This window comes from Stomoxys calcitrans, chromosome 3, assembly GCF_963082655.1.
Source record: "Stomoxys calcitrans chromosome 3, idStoCalc2.1, whole genome shotgun sequence".
Taxonomy (NCBI): domain Eukaryota; kingdom Metazoa; phylum Arthropoda; class Insecta; order Diptera; family Muscidae; genus Stomoxys; species Stomoxys calcitrans.
The window spans coordinates 188,573,078-188,594,627 of record NC_081554.1 but is presented as its reverse complement, the minus strand read 5'-3'; the positions used below and the strand labels follow the sequence as shown (position 1 = coordinate 188,594,627).

The 21,550-nt window shown below is 33.6% G+C and overlaps 1 protein-coding gene across 9 annotated transcripts in view; it reads left to right on the top strand.

Annotated features, from left to right (window-relative positions):
- LOC106081378 (sodium/potassium/calcium exchanger Nckx30C) overlaps positions 1 to 21,550 on the top strand; it is a 351,807-nt gene that overhangs the window by 40,868 nt on the left and 289,389 nt on the right. For all 9 annotated transcript variants that reach the window (XM_059365276.1, XM_059365280.1, XM_059365283.1 and 6 more), the window contains exon 2: positions 2,944 to 6,364. In XM_059365276.1, the coding sequence (XP_059221259.1) occupies positions 4,651 to 6,364 (1,714 nt within the window). In that variant the 5' untranslated portion in view covers positions 2,944 to 4,650. The remainder of the gene's footprint in view (positions 1 to 2,943; positions 6,365 to 21,550) is intronic.

The following is a 21,550-nucleotide window of genomic DNA, read 5'->3' as shown; positions in this document are numbered from 1 at the left end:
TTTTGTATGCTATCTCAAAAATACGAAATTCTTATAAAATTTTTGGGTCAATTAACCTGGGGGGACGTCCCATCCCAAAAACCACCCGGACGGACATGTTTACCGATTGGAACAATATGGGTATCAAACGAAAAGTATTTAAGAGTAGAGTACGAACTTGGTATACAAATTTCGACCAAAGTGTTCGAGAGAGTCCCCCACCCCTAAAATAAAAACCCCAACTGGACTCTTTCGCCGCTTTGGGAAATATGGGTACCAAATGAAAGATATTTAAAAGTAGAATACAAATTTGACATAAAAGTTTATTTTTTGGTGTCTGAGCAGTATTCTTTGGTGTCTGAGGGACATCCCTACCTCTCAGGGATAAGGATAAGGATAAGGATAAGGATAAGGATAAGGATAAGGATAAGGATAAGGATAAGGATAAGGATAAGGATAAGGATAAGGATAAGGATAAGGATAAGGATAAGGATAAGGATAAGGATAAGGATAAGGATAAGGATAAGGATAAGGATAAGGATAAGGATAAGGATAAGGATAAGGATAAGGATAAGGATAAGGATAAGGATAAGGATAAGGATAAGGATAAGGATAAGGATAAGGATAAGGATAAGGATAAGGATAAGGATAAGGATAAGGATAAGGATAAGGATAATGATAAGGATAAGGATAAGGATAAGGATAAGGATAAGGATAAGGATAAGGATAAGGATAAGGATAAGGATAAGGATAAGGATAAGGATAAGGATAAGGATAAGGATAAGGATAAGGATAAGGATAAGGATAAGGATAAGGATAAGGATAAGGATAAGGATAAGGATAAGGATAAGGATAAGGATAAGGATAAGGATAAGGATAAGGATAAGGATAAGGATAAGGATAAGGATAAGGATAAGGATAAGGATAAGGATAAGGATAAGGATAAGGATAAGGATAAGGATAAGGATAAGGATAAGGATAAGGATAAGGATAAGGATAAGGATAAGGATAAGGATAAGGATAAGGATAAGGATAAGGATAAGGATAAGGATAAGGATAAGGATAAGGATAAGGATAAGGATAAGGATAAGGATAAGGATAAGGATAAGGATAAGGATAAGGATAAGGATAAGGATAAGGATAAGGATAAGGATAAGGATAAGGATAAGGATAAGGATAAGGATAAGGATAAGGATAAGGATAAGGATAAGGATGAGGATAAGGATAAGGATAAGGATAAGGATAAGGATAAGGATAAGGATAAGGATAAGGATAAGGATAAGGATAAGGATAAGGATAAGGATAAGGATAAGGATAAGGATAAGGATAAGAATAAGGATAAGGATAAGGATAAGGATAAGGATAAGGATAATGATAAGGATAAGGATAAGGATAAGGATAAGGATAAGGATAAGGATAAGGATAAGGATAAGGATAAGGATAAGGATAAGGATAAGGATAAGAATAAGGATAAGGATAAGGATAAGGATAGGGATAAGGATAAGATTAATATTAAGGACAGGGAAAGGATAGGATAAGGCAAAAATTTTTATAAAAAAATATCATTTTTTTCATAGAAACAACATTGTCTATAGAAAGAATATTTTGTAAAATTTTCTATAAAAATAAAATTTTGCCAAATTTTTTAAATAAATTAAAATTTTGCCAAATTTTTTTTAAATAAAATTAAGGCAAAATTTTTAAGAAAATTAATATTTTTATGAAAATAAAATGTTTAAAAAATTTTCATAATCGATATCCAATTTTAAGACTAAGTATTAGGGTACTACCCTAAGCCCCAAAACACCCCTAAATTTGACATATATATTGACCGTGACAGTATGAGGATCAAACAAGAAGTATTTGAGAGTAGAATACGAATCTGATATCCAAATTTGTTACCAAGGGTTTGGGAGGTATTGGGCTTGAATAAATGGTATTTGAAAGTAGAGCACGATGCTGATACCTTTCCAATACTAAGTCTCTGGGGGGCACCTCTCCCCCAAAACACCCGTTAAACGGAAATACATATTTACCGACTATGGCAATATGTGGCTCAAATGAAAGCTATTTGGGAGTAGAGCACAAAACTGATACCAAGTTTCTGGGTGTCCAAACAACCCCATAATCCCACCAACCACCACCCTAGAGCCCTTCACGCTCCCAAAATCCCCATGAGAATATCGGGTTCTTATATAGTCCTTTAAGGATGGACTATATCCAACACCCAAATTCTGATGACCCTAAATCCTCGGAGCGAATTCATAGACCAAGATCATATGGGATTAAAATAAAAGCTCTTTATTCGTCGGAAATAAATATATAAATAAAAGAAAGCGCTGCGGAGCGGGCTCTGTTCAGCGTATTTTCTATAAAAATAAAATTTTTACGAAATTTTTTACAGAAATTTTTACAGAAAAACGTAGAAAAATTTTTACAAAATACTTTTGTCAGAAATGTTTTTGTTTGCACAAAATTCCATTTCAAACGGCAGGAAATCGAATGGAAAATATGCCTTTAGAGGTTTTAAGTCCTTAAATTGGAAAGTCAATCAATATGTCTATATGCGTTCCAATCTGAACCACATGGCACTTGGACATTGAAATTTTAGCAAATGGCTGGTTAATGCTCCTATTATGGGCATAAGTCCATATATCGAGGGAACGGTTACTACGACAGCTGCTCACCACAGACATCGAAAGGCTTCTTACTCACTGTTCAGCGAATTTGATCAAGAATATGACTTTTATAAGTGCCAGGAATCAAATCGGAAGATAGCGCTTTATGGGAGCTAGATAATCATTCATACATATCATATGCTACCTTATATTAAACTATAGGAAGAAAAAACAAAATTTCTGATTTTTTCCTATTTTTTTTAAGTTTTTCCTTAAACTTTTGCTATATTTTTATTTAGATATTTTTCAATTCAATTAACAACATCTCCCTTGTTTTCTCTTGCAGGAATTGTTCTCTGTCTCTGCTAGAGTGCCAGCTGCATAACAACTCATTGGCCGATTTCACTCGAATGCCACCTTCAATACAATAAAAACAACAATGCTAACAACAATAACAACGAAAGCTTGTACCTAAGCTCATCACTCTTTTGCTTACGCTCTCTTTCTCTGGCATGCTGTTGTAGCAAATGCTCTAAAGCCGCCCTGTTATGCTCTTAATTTTGGAGAGAATTCCTATGCGCGTTTTTTCATTTCGATGCCTCAATTGAGAGTGTGCGCCTAGAAGATATGCTATAATAAAGTACAAATAGCTTAACGAAAACTAGAAAAACAAACGAGTTATCACAACGTTTAGAACACGCGAGTGAAACACAACGTCGCCAGCTTAAATTAAAAATGAAATACTAACACATATTAGCTACCTACAAAAAGAAAATACAAAAAAGAAAACAAAAGCCTTTGGAAAACTGCAAAAGTTGCTAAAACGGCCAAGCAGCAAAATTTTTTGAAATTGCTTTAAGAAAATCCACAAGAAAGTGTTATGGAAAAACCTTTAAATAAAGCCTTTGCCAACGGCTAAAGGCTTTGGCAGCAGTGCAATTGTACAAAAATGTGAATTTAGTTATAAGGGATTAAGCAAATGGTGTTAAGTGTAAAAAATCTAAAGCCTACTTTTAGGCAGGGCTTTTGAAAACCCTGCAAAAAGCCATAGTGAGAGAGCAGTTTTTTTTCGTTTGATTTTTTTAAGTGTTTTTGCAAAATTGAACTGGGGAAAAATGTAAACTGGCGGCCCCAAAAAATGTCCCCCCTTTAAACGACCCTTTGGAAAAAAAAAACAAAAAAATAATGAAATGAAATAAAAGAAATGAAAAATTAGTGAGCGCCTACATGATTACGCATGAAACGCTAATACGCCAGTTATACACACACACACACTGCAAACAAATACTTTCTGTGAGTGTGTGGGAATAGGCAAAAAAAAGCATGGAAAGAAAAAGAAAATACTTGGCTGAAAAAATAACCAAGGCGAAAAGTATGCTACAGAAAATGTGATAAAAGCGAGAGAAAACAAAAAGTTAAAAAAAAATTATAAAACTTCTTACAGTAAAGTTTTTAAGAAAAAAAAGTGTTTAAGTGTTAAATATAAGACTACGAAAAACCAAAAAAATAAGAGTCTTCTTTAAACGGAAATAAGAAAAAAATAATATATTGTTAATTACCAACCAAGCCGTAGGGCATAACAAAAATCAATTTAATCTTAAGCTTCTTATAAAAAATCATAACTTGATTATTCACAACCACAACAACAAGCACCTTTATACTCTTACAACAACCTTTCAAAAAAAAAAAAAACGCAAAGAAAAAAATTCAAATTACCAAAATTGTTAGGCTATCAAAAACCTTAACCTCTAACGAATAGAAACCCCCAAAATCGTTTGAAACAAAAATCCAAAATACCTAACCAACAACGACAACGATAACAAACGGTTTTATTGCCCCAAAAAATTATTAAAAAAAAATAACCAACACAAAAGTTTGTAAGCAAAAATTAAAAAAAAAAAAAACAATAAACCTCAAAATCCAAACACCTTCCCTAAGGAAAACAAAAAAGTTTTAGCAGAAACCAGAAGCAGCACAAAAATTGAAAACAAATCTAAGAGCCATACCTCAAGAAATAGACAGCTCTGCTCCCCTATTTATAATTTGAGGTCCAATGTTGCAGCAACCTGAGGCAACATGTTTACAACAACCAACACTAGCAACAAAATCAAGTATTTCCCCTCAGCAACAACATGAAATCCTGGGATGCTATAGTAAGAATACATTCTTATCTAAGGACCTTCAAGGGATAACATTTAGCCCCTCACCTAAGAGGGCTAAGAGCGAAAGCCAACATCTAAAAGTTTATAGGCAAACAAAAATTTGTAGCAACAATGTTGCCTTGCATAGCTGGCAAACAAAAGAAAAGCAACCTCAGCAGCTTTTATCACTAGCAGCAGAAGCAGGCAAAGACAACATTTTAACCCTTAACCAAGGATATGGGCCAAATGCACAAACCAAATACAATTTCAAATCACCAAAAGCTAGAAGACAAGGCTTACCAAATACCCCCCTTGTTAGGCCGCCAACTGAAGATGATGAAGATGCTGATGACGATGGAGAAGCCGAACATGTGAAAGAAATCCTTTTCCCAACTCTACTAAATATGAAGGCACAAAACTCTAAACTAAATCCTTCTCTCTTAACTGAAAGCGAAAGGCCACAAAGCCCCCCAACAATGTTGCTAAGGCCTCAGCAACACATGCAGCAGCGGCAGCAGCAGTCCAAAATTAAAGCGATACCCAAACCCATAAAGGAATCATTAGATTTTAATAGTCGCCGGCGAAGAGGCCGTCTAAGGTCGGCCATGCGCTGTCGCCAAGATGACAACGAAAATGTGACAGCCACAGCTAATGGGAAAAGTGATCAAGAGCAGGAGCTAAAGGCCAAGGCAGCTCGATCAAATGTGCCAGCAACATTTGTTGTGTGTGTCAACAATGTTGCTAAACAATTAACAACGCTTTTGTTAACAATGTTGTTATCGTTTCTAAGCCTCCATACCACTTTTGTAAATAAAATACAAAAAAATATAAAAATAGTATTATCAACAACAACAACCATAACAAGAAAAACAGCAACACCATTAACAAAAACAACAGCAACAGCATCATCATCATTGTCGTCGTTGTCGTCGTCGTCATCATCGTCGTTGTCATCAGCCTCATGTTTAAATAATAAAATTTGGAATAAAAGTCGAAAATATTCCAAAGAATTGGAAAACCCGAAACAAGAAGGAGCACTAAAAGCAGCAGGGAAATATTCTGACAAAAATGTTGCTAGCAAACCGAAAAGCAGAACCAAGACAACTCCTTCAGCCATAACAGCATGGCTTAAAACATTGTCCTCCTCATCAACATCATCCACATCATCCCCAACGCTTTCCTCATTAACTGCTCCCAATCTTCTAAGCCGGCGTCTCCTCTATGCCTTTCTCTTTGTTTCGATAATTTTGGTAATACCCTCTCATGATCATATGGTCTCGGCCGCCAAACCCAAATCGGCAACACAATTGCAGCATAACCAACAACAACAGCCGCCGCAACATAACCAACAACAGCACGAACAACAACAGCATCATCATAAACCCAATGTGGTCTATGCCGCCGGTGCCGACAATGTCCATATTGATAAGGAGGGCATGCTGTTGACTCCACCCTCCTATCAGGGTGTCTCATCGCAAACATCGAACGAGGATGATACGGAATATTTAACCGATTCCGTTGAGGAGCAATTATTCGATGATGAAAAACAAAATATGAACATAGTCGAAGAGGAGGAGGAGGCCGAGGAAAGGGAACGCAATGGTTCATTTGAGAGAGATGGAAATGGTAAGTTCTTAAAAAAAATTTGTAGCTTAAAAGAAAAACAAATAAACAAAGCACCAAACAGGGCATGAAGGAAAATAGAAAGAATATTCTTTTGTAAAGAAAAAGTTCCTCTTATTCTTAAGAGAAAACGATTTTCATAGAAGATTTCCTTAAAAATATATTCAATAAATATTTTTATCAAACTCTGATTATATTCTAAGGCTACCTAGCCATGTGCGTCCGTCGGTCTGTTGATATCACGCTACAGTCCTAAAAAATAGAGATACTGAGCTGAAAGAAACTTTTCACAGATTCTTTTTTTGTCCATAAGCAGGTTAAATTCGAAGATGGGCTATATCGGACTATATCTTGATATAGCCCCCATATAGACGGATCTCTCGATTTAAGGTCTTAGGCCCGTAAAAGACGCCTTTATTATCCGATTTTGCTAGACCAGTCCACATCCTACTTCAATTTGGCCTAGATCGCTTCAGATTCAGATATAGCTGTCATATAGACCGATCTCTCGATTTTAGGTTTTGGGCCCATAAAAGACAATAAATCGTCCGATGTTGCCAAAATTTGTGACAGTGAGTCAAGTTAGGCCACTCTACATCTTTCTGGAATATGGGACAGATCGGCCTAGATTTGGATATAGCTGCCATATAGACCGATCTCTCGATTTCAGGTTTTAGACCCATAAAAGGCGCATTTATTGTCCGATTTCGCCGAAATTTAGGACAGTGAGTTGTATTAGGCCCTTCGAAGTCCGTTTTTGGGGCAAAAGGCCCCTGGATCACCTTAGGGCCAAACTACTCCTTGGGGAAAATACTCCAACCTAGGCATTAGGGGTATCAAATGAAAGGTATTAGCAAGTAGATTGCGAAGGCAAAGAAGGAGATTTTTTAATTCAAATCGCGTAATTTTTTGCAAAAAATTTTCGTCTGCTGTGCTTGTTTCCATTTTTCCAACCAACCGCCATATATGACCAAAAATTAAAAAATTTGTCGATTTTTTTGGAAATTTTTATACCTTCCACTATAGGATAGGGGGAAACATTTTTCGTCATTCTGTTTGTAACTCCTCGAAATATTCGCCTAAGACCCCATAAAGTATATAAATTCTTGATCGTCATGACATTTTAATTCGATCTAGTCATGTCCGTCCGTCTGTCGAAAGCACACTAACTTTCGACGGAGTAAAGCTAGCCGCTTGAAATTTTACACATATACTTCTTATTAGTGTAGGTCGTTTCGGATTGTAAATGGGCCATATCGGTCTATGTTTTAATACTGCTGCCATATAAACCAATCACGGATTTTCTTGAGCCACTAGAGGGCGCAATTCTTATCCAATTTGTGTGAAATTTTGCACGAGATGTTTTGTTATGATTTCCAACAACTGTGCTGAGTATGGTTGAAATCAGTCTATAACCTGATACAGCTGCCATATAAACCGATATTGGCTCTTGACTTCTTGTTCCACCAGAGGGCACAACTCTTATCCGATTTGAATGAAATTTTGCACCAGGTGTTTTGTTATGTTTTCCAAAAACTGTGGAAAGAATGGTGCAAATTGGTCTATAACCTGATATAGCTGCCATATAAACCGATCTTGAAACTTGATTTCTTGAGCCACTAGAGGGCGCAATTCTTATCCGATTTGGCTGAAATTTGGTTCAATAGTTTCTACCGTGATCTTCAACTTTAGGTGTCAAATGAGGTCTGATAAGCCTGCACTATAATTATAAGATTTTTTATCTTGTTGTGTAGGTATTCATCAAATAAATAAATAAATAAATAAAATAAATAAATAAATAATAAATCGGTCTATAGCCTGATACACCTCCCATATAAACCGTTCTCCATATTTTACTTATTGCACAATGACTTCTACTATGGTCTCGAACATTCGATTCGATTATGGTCCGGGAAAAGAACTCGACAAATGCGATAAATGGTGGAGGGTACATTAGATTCGTCCTGGCCGAACTTAGAACGCTTTTGCAAATCGCAAATTTTGTCCATGAACATTCCACTAAGGAGGGGCAAACTTCGCACCTATCAATGAGTGCAGTCCGATTCAAGTTTAAGCTGAATCATAAGGGCCCTCTTTTTATAGCCGATTCCGAACGGCGTGCTGCATTGCGACACCTCTTTGGAGAGAAGTTTTACATGGCATATTACTTCACAAATGTTGCCAGCACTAGGAGGGGAAAGCCACCACTGAAAATTTTTTCTGATGGTCTCACCAGGATTCGAACCCAGGCGTTCAGCGTCATAGTCGGACTTGCTAACCTCTACATTACGATGGCCACCACGCTTTTACCCGTTCTATTTTTTCTTAGAGACCTTTTATAGCTTTATTACTTTTTCGCATATCTACCGTAATCTTCTCCTTTGTACCTTTCATTTGATACCCATATCGCACAGGTTAAGGAGTGCTAAAAAATTCTCAAGACCCCGTAGGTCCTAGACAGGTTAAATTTTTAGACTTGTTTAGAAAGTTTGGAGCACTTTCCCCAAGAGGAGGTTTTTGGCAACGAGGGGGCCTAAAAACGGACTTCAGATTTGTGTGCCTGGGGTCAAACCACGACTACATAACGAATTTCAGTTAAATCGGAGGTGCGCTCTATAAAGTGCAGTTTTGCCAAATTTCTTCAATTTTTATACCCACCATTATAGGATAAGGGTATACTAATCTAGTCATTCCGTTTGTAACATCTCGAAATATTCGTCTAAGACCCCATAAAGTACATATATACATATTCTTGATGGTCTCGACGCTCTGAGTCGATCTAGCCATGTCCGTCCGTCTGTCGAAATCACGATAGCTGTCGAACGCGTAAAGCTAGTAGCTTGAAATTTTGCACCGATACTTAACAATGATGTAGATCATTGGCGATTACAAATGGGCAACATCGATTCAGATTTAGATATAGCTCCCATATAAACCGATCTCCCGATTTGACTTCTTGAGCCCTTATCCTTAGCCGACTTCGCTTAAATTTGGCATGTGGTGTTCCGTTAAGACTTCCAACAACTGTGCCAAGTACGGTGCAAATCTGTCTATAACCCGATATGGCTCCCATATAAACCGATCTCCCGATTTGACTTCTTGAGCCCTTACAAGCCATAATTTGTGTCCGATTTGGCTGAAATTTGGAACAATAACCTATCCTTTGACTAACAACATAAGGACCAAGTTTTATTCGTATTGGTCAAAAAAGGTGATACAGGCCCCCTAAGTATAATTCGTATCACTATTTGACTGATTCGGGCAATGGTCATTAAAGGTCGTAACTAAAGTCTTTGTTCCAAATTTAAGACAAATCAGATTAATCTTGAGGCTTCTATGGGCTCAAATAGTCGAGTCGGGGGATCGTTCTATATAAGAGCTATATCTGATTATAGACCTAATTGGACCGTACTTGACACAGCTGTTGGATGTTATAACAGAAACTTGCGTCCCTGTAAGGACTCAATAAATCAAATCGGCAGATCGATTTATATGGGAGTTATAGCAGTTAATAGACCGATTTAGACCGTAGTTGGCACAGTTGTTAGAAGTCATAACAGACACCGCATGCTAAATTTCAGCCAAATCGGACAACAATTGCGGCATGTAAGGATTCAAGAAGTCTAATCGGGAGATCGGTTTATATGGGGGCTATATTCAAATCTGAACCGATATGGTCTGTTGGCAGCCCTCTATGACGTAAATCAATAAGAAGTATCTGTTCAACATTTCAATCGGCTAGCTTTACGCGTTCGACCGCTATCATGATTTCGACATACGTACGGACGGCGGACATGGCTAGATCGACTCAGAATGTCGAGATGATCAGGTATATACAAACTTTATGAGGTCTTAGACCAATATTTCGGTCAATGTTTTTTTACCGACAGAATGACTAGATAAGTACACCCCCATCCTATGGTTGTGGGTATAAATATTAAAAATTAATGCCTCCTGAAAGTAGGCAATATATTTATCAAAAATATATCAAAGTTCGTGTTTAGAATGAATAATTTTTTTTTTTTTTCATTTTGAAAGGAACACTAATGTTAAAAATTTTACCCTTGCCTTCAAAAATAGATATTTTTTGCTCAATGATGTTTTAAAATTATTTTGTGCTTTATTTTCGTGTACATGACTAAAAACTATCAATATTTTAATTGTGTTCCATGTTAGCGCTCCATAATTAAGGACCTACTTGAACCATTAACGCTGATTGTGTAGAAAATTACCTAAGCCCAAGTTAGGTTAAGATTAACACCATTCTATTTTCATTGGCATACATTTGACTAATGAAAATAGTTAAGTAAATTTTTTTTGGAATATAATGGCATTTTTTCACATTTTGAGGTGTCAAAGGTCTGCAATTTATGAAAACTTCAAAATTCAAAAAAAATTTGTTCTTAATTTTTTTTTTTGGCATTTTGATGTTTTCTTGAGTTCTTTTGGCAGTAATGGCAGAAGGCCCCTATTTCGGTACAAAAGTAGAATTTATGTCATTGTCATTAGTTTTCATTTTTCTCCGCTAAATGTTTAAAAAATACTGAAACAAATTAAAAAAAAAATATTTTCTTGGTATTTTAAATTTGTTTTGTAAACAAAAAAAAAAAAAAATATATTTTGTTAAACAAAATTAAGAAAATACAAAGTGAATATTAATATTTTAAATAATAAATTTATGAAAATTTTCGAATTCGGAAGAGCCAGTCGCGGTCCAATGGTTTAATGTGGCAGAAATAGTAAGACATAAGACAACAATGGTTTATCAAGCGTTTTTATAAAGCTGAAATCCATACAACTATCTTAAGAATGACAATACAATTATGTAGCCATTATAAGATTTGGCTATTTGCGTTATTGGTTCTTAAATTTTATCATTCCAAGTGCATTTATGTATATTGTTTGCGCTGAAAAGTATGCAATAGTTTGTAAAATTCTTGTATAGTCGTACTGACTCCACCGTAGACCGACGTGGCGCATAGGTAAGCATGTCCGTCTATGACACAGAACGCCTGATTTCAAACATCAAAAAAATTTTCAGCGGTGGTTATCCCCTTACCAATGACGTCTGCATTTGTAAGGTATCCTGCCATGTTAAATCTTGTTATGAGATAAGAATCCCCTGTTCCTTAATGGAATGTTCATAGGAAATTTAGTAGTTTTAGTTCGTACTAAGTTGGTTTTATAAATATTCTAATTTTTCTTTGGAGTATAAATCTTAACAGAAATTTTCCTTGGAAAAATAATATGCGAAATGCTTTAATTTTTGAAAAAAAAATTAATTTAAAAAAATATTTGTTGCCCATAAAGTATGCAATATTATATAATAGTAATGGTTATAAGTTTAATAGTCATACTGTGTCGAGTTTATTAATACTTTTTCTTTAGTGGGGTTATAAACTTCAAGGGAATTTATTCAGAAATATAAATACGCGTTAGTCCCAATAACCAATCAAATTTTTAGAAAATTTTTATAGCCACCACCAAACGATGGGGGTATACTAATCTAATCAGTCCGTTTGTAACACTTTGAAATATTGATTGACGACTCCATAAAGTACATATTTTCTTGATCGTCTTGAAATTCTAAGTCGATCTATCCATGTCCATCCGTCCGTCCGTCCACGAAAGCCGTCGAACGCGTAAAGCTAGCCGCTTGAAATTTTGCACAGATACTTAATATTGATGTAGATCATTTGGGATTGCAAATGGGCCATATCGGATCGGATTTAGATATAGCTCCCATGTAAACCGATCGCACGATTTGTCTTCTTTAGACCCTAGGAGCGACAATTGATGTCCGATTAGTCTGTTAATAATACATTTTTATTTATATAAGGCACCTGTTTTCCAAAATTGATGCTTACCAAATTTCGCCTGGTTTAGTGAAAATATATTAAAAAGTTTTTCCAGGCATTTTTGTCGATCCCTCGGTAAACATTACGAAAGCATTCAAAACAATATATTCAGTTTTTATATATAATCGGTTCATATTTAGAACTTAGCTCGGTTTTAATATTTCTTTGCATTGTCTCTAAAATCATAGTCGAATACGTAATGACTAGGCTATGGCAACAACAGCAGTTGAATCTTATATACTACGATGGCTATTTTACCATATCTGTTCAGATTTATAAGCACTAGTTTTTTTTTTAAATTATGTCGCATACATTCAGGGGAATAATATATATGGTTAAAAAAGTTCTTTGAAAGCGGTTTTGAAATAATTCATATTTTTTTAAACAAGTTTGAATTATTGATTAACTCTTTTTTATTTTGTTGCTTTTGAAAATCTATGCCATCGATTATAAATAAAGTCATAAAAATTCCCCTCAGCTCTTTAGAACTACTATCTAAAAGTATGCTTTAAAATTGTAAAATTGCTAAATTTTTTATATGAGGTTGTTGCATATACAAAATTAACTTATTTTACCAACTTTGCTTTTGTTTCTAAAGTTAAACCCTATTTAGCTCTCATTTGTATCGATTCGAATTAAAAGTCATAAAAATTCCCCTCAGCACTTTAGAACTACTATCTAAAAGTATGCTTTAAAATTGTAAAAGTTAAATTTTTTTTGTACTTAAAAATTTACTCATTTTACCCATTTTTATTTTTGTTGGGAAAGTTAAGAAATATTTAAATCTCATTTGTTGTTGTTGCTGTTGTTATAGCTACAATTTCATTTTAATGTGGAGGTGGCGATTCTCTTCAAGCTCCTGTTGGTGCCATGGAGCTATTAGTTATTTAAGGGCGCCTATAACTCGCCTGTTCATATCAAGCATCATACTCACTCAGTATTTGTACAAGAGCCGCCCGGCCTCTCACAGAGACTCTCCGCTCGATACCTCTGATTGTCTGCGCCTGTCGTTGCAGCTACTCCGTAAGGAGCATTACACTATCTGCAACTTGTGGATGCTTGCAGCTAAGCTTCCCGTGACAGCAATGGACACCACACAGATTGGACCTCAATGTTCCAGCCTGTGTGGTACCCACAGCTATCCCGTGCCGGGAAAAATGTTATCTGTTGTGAGAATATGTTGAAATTTTTAATTTAATTTTTGGGTGTCTGAAAGTAGGCAATATGTTTGCTGGACATTTTTTTATAGGAAAAAAATCTAATAAAAGTACCATTTCATTCGTTTTGGGAATGTGTTTTTAAATAATAAAAATTGCAAATCTTCCTAAAAGTAGGCAACATTTTTTTCTGCTGCGTCTGAGAAAAGTTCTTGCTTTCGTTTAAATTTTCAGATCATGCATGTTCCCTATCATTAAATGCCATCGTTACATTTCACTTTCTGCCCAAAAGTATGCTTTAAATTGTAAAAATTTCTAATTTACGGTGCATACATATGAGCGAATATGATTTAATGTGAGACAAATGCATAAAAACCTACTTTATTGCTTTAAAAATTCTCTGCTATTGGTTAGAAATATAATATTAGAAATTCCCATAAAAGCTTTACAACCGTCCAAAAGTATGCTTTAAAATTTTAGAAAATTGTATTTCTTATCAATTGAAGGAAACGTCGAAATAAAAATTTGTCCTATATTTTTATCTTGGTTTTACACTCAAGCAACAATTTCTTCGTTTTTCAATTTAAAATTAGCAAAGTATTTGCTTTGATTTCTAACAATAAGCATAAAAAATGCAAATCTCATAAAGTTGGTAAGAAGAAACGCAGAAATGTGTGTTATTGTTGTGGTTGGTGTAGGTGTTTTTTAAATTTATGATAAATGTTTATTGTGATGGTTAAAATGTGTTAACAATAAAACATATTTTATGTAAAAGTACCAAAAATCACAGAGGCCATTAAATGAGTACAGAACATTTCCCTGCTTTCATAGAATATGAAAAATGACCAATTGTGTTTCGGCTTTTTTTTTTGTTAGGAAGAGGAGCAAGGAAATAAAGAAAAATAACGATTTTTTATGTTTCTTGGCATTAAGTAGATAATGAAATTTTTATATGCTTAATTTTTTTTATTTTGAGACCTTTAAAACTGTATTCTGAGTATCTTGAACTAACTTATTTCTTGTTTTTTTTTTCTCTTTGATTTTTTTCTTTGCTGTTTGCCCTAAATCACGTAAGCAATGGTCATTGTGTGAGGTAATCTTGGTGCTGGACATAAAAACTAAACCATAAACTTTGGTATTTGTGTGTATGTGTATGTGCCTTTTTATTAGACTTTCCCACAAAATCTCAGACCATTCTTTGGCGGTTTTGGCATTGTGTTTGCATTTGAATGTCCAAAAAAACTAAATTTTAATAGAGGTGGGGGATAAAAAGTTAAATGAGGTCACTTTTTCTCCTTCTTTTTCTTTCGATTGGTTTTTCTGTTAATATGTATGTATAAGTGAGCGAGTAAAAATGTTTGCTTTGAATGAGGGAGCAACGATTGATATTTTTATTTAGTTTAGCTTTACACATGGGCATATCTTTGCTGATATTAAAATAATAATAGCAATGTTTTCTTTAGAATAAAGACATTTTTATCAAATTTAGATGTTCTCGCCAGGATTCGAAAATGCTAACCTCTGCACTGCGGTGGCCTCCAATTCAGGCGCTAATCAGGTAAAAACTTAAAACATGCCTAAAAGTAGACAACATTTTTACGAAGTGTACAAAATATTCGAAATTCAAATGAAATATGACGACGCAGCTCAGAATTTTGAATAAAATCTAACTATTTTATTTCTCAATAATTAAAATTTTTCAAATATTTACAATTAAAGTATGCAATATTTAATTTTTTTTATTGAATTCTCTACAAAAATAAATTTTGAAAAATTTGGTATTGATAAAAAATGTTGATAAATTGATAAGCACATCAAATTTGAAATTTGTATGAAAATACATTTTTGAAAAAACGGTTTATCCAATAGATTTTTATTTTCACAAAATTTAGTTTATCAATTTTTAATTACCAATTTTTTTTGTTCAATTCCCGTAGGAATAATGCTTTCTGCTGATTAGTATCCCTAAAAGTATGCAACATTTTTATATTTCTGCATGGATTAAATTCATAATTTCGATTCGTCTTGTTCTAAGTGGAATAGTGGGTAAACCATTGTATATGTTACTTCAATTTCCTGTAAAATGGTGTTTATTAATGGTAAGCATGCCTAAAAGTATGCAACGTGCAAAAAATGCATAATTCCTTTTGTAACTTCTCAACATATTAACTAATATTTCATATGGTGTATATATTGGTGATCGTCCTTGCATTCTAAGTTGATTTAGAGCAATAGCTGTTGCACTTACACAATCACAATTATTTTCAAGCTTATGGTTGTGTACTTGCACAATAATATCCAATATTGTGTTTTTTTTTGTCCATCATTGATTTAGAGAGACCGTCAAAAAGCTCGTTGAAAATATCTGCACTTCATGGGAGAGGCCAATGGTCGACTTGGTTAGAAAGATGGATATCCGTCAACTCTCAAAGGTGACAAAATGTATCAAGGAATTGGTCGCTGAGAAATAGGAGGTCTTCCACGGGGAGAAGAAGAAGGAAGAAACTCTCCTTGTGGTGGGCATTGACCAAGTGTCCGTGACAAAATTTGCTAAGGCTTAAGGTGTGGGGAACAACTCTGTCTTTTGTCAATATTGGAAAGTCTAAGATCCTCATTCTATGCTTAAACGGCAACTCCGTTTTCAATTGTGACAAAACAGCCCACATATAAGTTATTCCAATTTTACGTCACCAGAATTCACGAGGCTGAATAGAAACCTACACGACGTACATTCCGTCTATATGAAATAAACTTTAAAAATAAAATAAAAATTTATTTTATAAAATGGGTTTTCCCTAAAAGTATATAATAATCTTTTAAAACATTTTGTTACTATTGCAATAGTACAACCGATATTCTTGGATTTGATAGACTTAGACTTTGTTCAATTTCAGTTATTTTTTTTTTTTTAATTGTAAAATTACTTTTTTGAAAATATAGAAGTTTTCCTGCCTCAACAGCATAACTGTTCTTGTGTATCGTCTATTTTATATTTTTTTATAAAATATTGTAGTTCCCCCTAAAAGTGTGCAATAATTGATTAAAACATTTTTTTGCTATTACCCATATTCTGTTCTATGTTCTCCATTAAAAATGTTTGTCATATACCTATCGCTATTATATTACACTAAATGGATATGTTTGTTTTGTTTTTGATGATTTAGTTTTAATTTTTATTTACTTCTATATATTTATTTTTATTAAATTTATTTTGTATATATTTCATTGACACATAATTTGTTTTTGTTTTTTTCACTAAGCGAGATCTTCCAAAGCTGAATATGAGCCTCACGATCCAAGGTATGGATCGTTAATTTCACAATTTTTGTTTTTTTTTTTTTACTTTTGTGAAGTAGTTTTTTCGTATATTCTGTCTATACGAAATTGTTTGTATATTATACACAATTTTTTGTTTTAATTTTTATTTTATAAAATGGTTTTTTATGCTTTGTTGTAAAATATGAATTGGGGTTTCCCTAAAAGTATGCAATATATTTTCAAACATTTTTTGCTATTGATTTAATGCAAACAGTGCTCTTGGCTTTGTTGCCCGTATTACATTGGTAGCCTTGTTATTTTTAATATAATTTTTTTTTTTAATTTTAAAATTATTTTTATATATTTTTGAGTTTTTTTTAACTTTTTATTTTTTTTTTCCATTTTTTTTTAATTTTAAATTGTAGTTTTTCTTTCGTCGATGGTAAAATTGTTTTTGTTTTTCGTCTATGTTGCATTCCATTTTATTATTTTATAAAAAAAATTTACCCCAAAATTATGCAAAAATTTCTGAAAAAATTTTTGTGCCTTTACCCATATTCTGGGCCTAAAAATGTTTTTCATGTACCTTACGCTACTATAGTAAGGACGCCACGATAGCCGAGTTGTTAGCGTACTTAGATTACCAGGTCGTGGGTTCGATTCTCGCTAGAAGCCTTGGTCTGTCGCTACTGTGATAACACAATGGACTTCAAATTGTCTAAGTGAGTCTATAAAGGTCTGCCACTCTTACCTAACCTAACCTATGCTACTAAATTGCATTAAATGATTTCTTTTTGTTTATTACCATTTAATTAAATTTTTTATTTAGTTCTTTATTTTTTTTATATTTCATTGATATTTAAATTGTTTTTTTATGTGATTTTTTTTTAAATATGTATTTCATTATTTTATAAATTTCAAATAGAGCGTCTTTTTTTATATCCCTTTTTTATTTTTATTTTATGTAATGGATTTTCTCTAAAGGTATGGAATAATTTTTTACAAAAAGTTTTTGCCGTTATGTTTTTTTATTGAAACTTTTGTTATATGCTTTATGGCGAGGTTACATAAATTTTTCGTTATTTTTTTACTAAAAAAAAGTTGTTTTAGATGTGTTGGTAGTCGCCCGTTGTATTTTTTATTATCGTGTGTAGTCCTCTCTATATATCGTCCTTTTTTCTGTTTTAAAAAGTTTTCCTCCCAAAATTATGCAATTATTTTTTGAAGCGTATTTTTTTTCCTTAATAATAATCAATATTTCCACCCTATGTTTTTACTTAAAAATGTTTATTGAGGAATTAATGTTAATATTACAATGGTAGATTTAATTTTTAGATTTTTTTTCATTGAATTTTTTTTATTAATAGTTCATTGACCGGTTGGATTCATTTTTTCGCCTTCTATTTTACATGGAGTTTTTATTTCCTTTCATTTTTTCTTAATATTTTCTCCTTAAAGTATGCAATATTTTTTTAAAATATTTTTCTATCTTAAAAAATACGCAAAAAAAAATTTGGGGCTTCGATTTTAGCATTAAAGATACACAATCGATAGTCTACCTCTAATTTTTCTCTTAAAAATATTACCAAAGCATATTTTTTTCGATATAACATTGTTAGAATTTTAATTTTTATTTTTTAGAATTTTTTTTTGATAATTTTTTTGGTCGCCCGTTGAAGTTTTTTCTTGAAGTCTGTTGAATATTTGGTTTTTTATTTCTTTTGTTTTTTTTATGGAATTTTCCCTTAAAGTATGCAATGATTTTTTTTTAAATTTATATCATTAAAAAAATTTATATGGTTTATGAGATTATTACATTGTTAGAATTAGTTTGATTATATTTTTTTTTAATTTCATTTTTTTTTATTAATTTTTAAGTTTCTTTTAATTTTTAACCTTTTTATACATTTAAATGTTTTTTTTCTAATTTTATTTTTATTTTTTAACTTTTTTTTTATTTGTGTAGTAAATTTTCCGTCGTCCACTGCATAATTATTTTTGATATATTCGGGTTTTCCCAAAAGTATGGAATGTTTTTTATAAAAGTTATAATTTCATTTATTAGAAAAAAAACGCATCCAATGTTTTTGGCCTGATTTTCTTTTAAGAATATACACAAGAATTTAACCCATAAACCAAAAATCGTATACAAAAAAAAAAAAAAAAAAAAATCCAACGTCATAAACCATATTTCCCTCGAATGACCCCACAAAGAGAACTTAATAATTTATATTCCCCTCTCTCGTTGATGCCGGCTGTTGTTACCCCTCACTCGCTCTTTCTGCCTTAATAAATACCTCATAAAATACTATCTGCTCAAGCAGATTTTGTGCTTCAATGGTTTAAGGCTGCCTGACAGCCTGGCGGCCGTCTTGCCAGCCCTTTTGCCTAACTGTCTGTCTAAGGCAAAACTCTGCCATATCAAACCACCAAAACATAGCCCTAATCTGATGACCAAATTTAGTGGCAATGATGACGTTATTATTTTGTTTGCGCCAAACCAAATATACACATAAATCTTCATTTCTTTGTTGGCCCTTAGCCTGGTTTTTAGTTCCAGCAAACATTTCTTGGCTTGCTTGGTGGGTGAGCGTAAGGATGGGCATTCAAAAAAAAAATAAGCAAAAATATACGAACACTAAACTCATTCTCTGCTGATATTTACCACACAGCATTAATAACGTCCTGGGCATGTCCAACTGGACAAGGATTTAAATGGCAGAATGACAATGTGTGTGAAGAGTGGGTGCGTCCAAGTCATTTAAAACCATAAGCTATATTTATGAACTATGAGTTAAGATTTAAAGCATATTTTTAGGAAGTGGAGAGAGAGTGAGAAAGACTACAAATAAAATGCAAGTGACATAGTATAAAAATTTCAATGCAGTCTTCACCTTATGCTTATCCTTAGCCTCCCCCCTGAAAACCCCTTAGCCTTATCTCCACCTTGAAGTATCTGCAATTTCTTTACAATGTAGAAGTGCACGTTGTACACGTCTTGGATGATGTTTGCTTTAGAGCCAAGTACTCGCTTCATGCCATGTTTGTTAGGTTTTGCTTTCGCCAAAAATTGGGCAAAAAGAATGAAGAGAAAAAACTTTAATTCTTTTCGTGCTTGATTTGATTTTGTACTTTTTTTCAGCAGCTTGTTGGCATAGATTTTATACAAGCACGTCCCTTGTATTGCCCTTGTTTTGTTGCTTACATATTTTTGGTTTCTTTGCGCGTTCCTAGAGAAGCGAATAGGAAATTTGTTGTTTTTTTTTTCTTTCTACTGGCATAAATTCTATTTTCCTTGAAGAAGTTGTGCAAAAGTACGAACTGCAGCAAATGATGTCATTGTTGTTGAAATTGTTGTTAGCCAAATGAATGTCTTCGACATAATATAGCAAATTATGTAGTTTGCGGGTTTTTTGGTTTGTAGAGACCGCAACTATTGTAAGATAAAGTTTAAAAATTTATTAAAAAATTCGACAAATGTTAAAAAGTTTTTGCATAACGAAGCCCTAATGTAAGCTTCTTTTAAATTTAAAATGTGTATTGCCTAAATGTGGACAGTATTATGTTTAGTTTTTGTACTTTAGTACGACAAAAAATATGCTTTAGAAAAGTATTGAAGCCTTGAAATATGCTTTTCTAAATTAAAGATTTGAGTTTCCCTAAAGTTGGCAATATTTTCATAAGTTTGGACTTGAATGGACACAAATATATGCTTCATAAAAAGATATATGCATACATAAAGGTTATTTTGCTTGTTATCGCAGCTTGCAATAGTAAGCGCCAATTTCTGGTTTTTGAATCCTAGCAAAAACACAAAATTTCCTGTACCAGATATGTTGTTCTACAGCATTTTGTCTCGGTGTACGCCTCTTACCATATATCTAAAACCATGATCGCAAAAGTCTGCCGGACTTTTTATTTTCAATTTTCAAAATAACGGATTGGCGAGATGAGTGCGAAGAATAAAGTGAATTTTGGATTGCTCCCTTTAGTAACCAAAAATATCCCCCAAGCGTATATAACTCCCACTAGGACGACATGAGACTGAAATGATTATTTTTTAATAGTCTTTCTTTTGTATAAATTACGGTCTTCCTGAGTTCCCAATCCAAACATGAGCTACAAGTATTTCAGCTTTTGAAAAATTGTTCTACCAGCGGTATCTGATTAAGTCAGGCTTTTAGACTCGGCGCTCAATATATACGTTCCCTATATATCTCATGGGATACCACTGTAGCGTAGAATTAAGCGTGTCCTCTTATGACGCTGAGCGCCTATGTTCGAATCCCGGCGAGAACATCAGAAAAAAAATTTCCAGTGGTGGTTAAACCCTCCTAATGCCGGCGACATTTATGAAGTTCTTTGACATGGAAAAACTCCCCAAAAAGGTATCGCATACCTTTGGAATACCCATGGGCAAATTTGCATTTGCATTAAGCCCTATATCACTGAAAAACCAATAGAGTAGCAATCAACCTTGCCAGTGAAGTCATATCACTGTTTCCTTATGGGTTCTTGGTAGAATGATCAATTTTTAAATTCTGTGGTAAACTACATTCCAGTTACTTAAACACCCTTAAGTATGCTTTAAAGATTAAAATGTTAATCGGGAAACTACTAAATTTCCCATTCCATTTAGGAGCAGAGAATACTTCTCTCAAATCAATGAGTGAAGTCCGATTAAAGTTTAAGATCATTGATAAGGTGCCTCCTTTTTATACCAAGTTCGAACAGGGTGCTGCATGGCGACACTATTTGGTAGGGAAGTTTTAGCATGGTAGGATACCTCATAAATGTAGCCAGCATTAGTGAGGGGATGACCAATGCTCAAAATGTTTCTTATGCTTACGCCGGGATTTTATCCCAGACGTTCGGCACAATAGGCGGACATGCTAACCTCAGCGCCACCAAAATAT